At 59.7% G+C, this 2,629-nt stretch overlaps 1 protein-coding gene across 1 annotated transcript in view; it reads left to right on the forward strand.

Moving 5' to 3' along the window:
* Positions 1-183, forward strand: part of LOC104545171 (secreted frizzled-related protein 1-like) — a gene marked incomplete at both ends in the record, with an annotated part of 4,967 nt that extends 4,784 nt beyond the window's left edge. Inside the window, one exon of the mRNA XM_010190233.1 lies at positions 40-183. Within this exon, the coding sequence (XP_010188535.1) occupies positions 40-183 (144 nt within the window). The remainder of the gene's footprint in view (positions 1-39) is intronic.
* Between the last annotated feature and the right edge of the window lie 2,446 nt (positions 184-2,629).

The raw sequence follows: 2,629 nt of genomic DNA on the forward strand, positions 1-2,629 counted from the left end.
GGAGCTGGCTTCTCACCTCCTCTGCTCTCCTCTTGCCAGTAACGACCGTGTGCCCCCCTTGTGACAATGAGATGAAGTCGGAGGCCATCGTGGAGCACCTGTGTGCCAGCGAGTTTGGTAAGGAGGAGCTGGGGGCTTGGGAGGCTTCCCTGGGAGGTGCGGGGCAGCGCGACTCCCGTGCAGGTCGGATCCTGGACCTCTGCGTTTCTGCTGTGGCCGCATTGCCTGCGGGCAGCCGTGGTCCTCGCCCGAGGCCAGTGTGCCTCTAGATGTCAGTGTCGGCGCACGCCAGGACGGGACTGGACGTGTCCAGATGTGCCCAGTTCAGCTGGGGGCTTGGGAGGCTTCCCTGGGAGGTGCGGGGCAGCGCGACTCCCGTGCAGGTCGGATCCTGGACCTCTGCGTTTCTGCTGTGGCCGCATTGCCTGCGGGCAGCCGTGGTCCTCGCCCGAGGCCAGTGTGCCTCTAGATGTCAGTGTCGGCGCACGCCAGGACGGGACTGGACGTGTCCAGATGTGCCCAGTTCCCACAGCCGAATGCAGCCAGGGGCCGGGGCAGTGGGAGCCCCGAGCATGGGATCGCCCAGTGTTGCTGCAGGGCCCTGCTGCTGCCTCAGCCCCAGCTGCAAGCAGGGACCTGGACGGTGTTGGGCTGGGGTCTGGGGACGGGGCAGAAGGGGCAGCTCCTGCGCTTGGGTGGACGTGGAGGGGGGTCATAACTTAACCCTGGTGTGCCCATGCTCCTGCATGTGCACAGCTGGGAGGTGTGGGATGGACCCGTTTTCTGCTGGTGATCACGAAGGAGCAAACCGGCTTCCTCCTTCCCCCAAAACTGCTTGCACCGCTGTGTTTCTGTTTAGCAAAGTTGTGCTGCTCTGGTCAAGTCTGGGTGTGAAAACCCAAAGCCAGTCCTTGTCGAGTTAGGGCCAAGCAGGGAGCTTAAAAAATGCAGAGCTACTTGAAAGCTGTGTCCTAAATTTATTAACTGAGTGAGTGAGTCAGACAATCACAGGTAAATAGAACTTCATTTAAAAAAGCATCGCAAGGAAAAATATTAGCTTTCTCAGATCAAACCTGGAATTAACTGGTTTTGACATCCTTGCTGGTGTATGTAACTTTCCCGGAAGGTTATTAAAGGCATATTGAACAAGGTGTGCATTCCTCGGGGATTAGCACTTGAATGCGCCCTGTGCCAGAGCGCGCTGTGCAAACCCAAACCTGCTCTGCATGCTGGCGTGTTACCCTTTCTGCTGGAAATGAGTTCTGCACTCTCCTGCAGGTTTGGTATGCCAGAAGTCCTAAGTTCAGCACAGGCGTTTTCTAACGGGGAAAAGCACGAACAGGAACACCCGTGTGATAGTTTCCCAGGAATGTGTGTGCTTCCAGCCGGGTCGGGTATCAGACACACGGATCCGCTGTGGCTGGGGATCGGGATGTGCCGCCCCAAGTGTGGGGTCTGGCCTCGGGGCCCCCCGGGTGGCCGCGGTTCCTGTGACCTGCCCGGTGGCGGCGAGGAGGGAGCCGACATGGTGTCCGCTGGTGGGCGAGCAATGGGAAGGGAAATGGGAGTTCAACCACACGCTGCTCATCAGCCTCTGCCACTGAGCATCCTCCCCATCGCTGGGATGGTTACATGAGGGAGGAGCAGAGGCCAAACCAGAATTCGCAGCCTCGGTGTAGTGGACTGGGACATTGACTTGCCCGCAGAGTACATTGGTTATGGGCAAACGTTGTGGTGATGGTGTCCAGAGGATGGAAATGTTTCTTGGCAGGCGGCTCCCTGGGCAAGGGCTGCACGGTGGAAGTGGTTGTGTCTGGATACCCCTTTGTGCCCCTGCTCCTCCCTGTCACCGGACTCGGCCGCGGTGGGAAGCTCGCTTGCCTGGGATTGTGGTGGTGTAGGTTTCATTTGGTGTTTTCTGCCGTCTGTCGTCGTTTTTTCTCCCCATCCAGCAGGGTCCTGGGTGCACGTGGTGCTCCCTCCGGATGCGCGGGGTCTGTAGCAGCTGGAGCACAGGAGCTGGGGGGAGAAGTGATGGGGTCTAACCCGTGCCCCACAAGGGAGGGCAGCACAGGGGGCTCCCAGCTGTGGAGAGGAGCCAGCGAAGGTGGCATCAGCTTTGGGGAAACTCCCCAGAGCACAGTGTGTGCCCTTGGAGCTGTGTTTAGTCCTGGGGAGTTACTGTTGTGGGGCGACTTCTCAAGGGTTGCTGTTTTTCTGGCACTGCAATGAACTCCCAACCCTTCCCGCTGAGGTTTCTCAAGCTCATCCACCAAGGTAAACACTGGCAGCTGACAGGTTACAGATCCCCGTCGAAGCCAGACACCTACAATAAATGTTTAAACTAACGTGAGCTGCGCGGGGCGGCTGTCGGGTCCTGTGCTGACTCCGGGGCAGCGTTACTGCGAGTCCCAGTTCAGTCCCAGGACAGCCAAGGAAGGGAGCTGCGCCCAGCGGGGATCACGGGGAGACTGCGCTGAAATGGGACCTTTGCTCCCTGTGCCAGGATGGGCCAGGCCCGGGCACAGACGGCTGGGGGCCGGGTACGTGTGGGTGACGGCATTTCGGGTCCTGGCGCAGCTCTGGTGTGCAGTGGGTGCGTGATGGAGCACGCGGTCGCCCTTGCACC

This window comes from Mesitornis unicolor, unplaced genomic scaffold, assembly GCF_000695765.1.
Source record: "Mesitornis unicolor isolate BGI_N332 unplaced genomic scaffold, ASM69576v1 scaffold38608, whole genome shotgun sequence".
Classification (NCBI taxonomy): Eukaryota; Metazoa; Chordata; class Aves; order Mesitornithiformes; family Mesitornithidae; genus Mesitornis; species Mesitornis unicolor.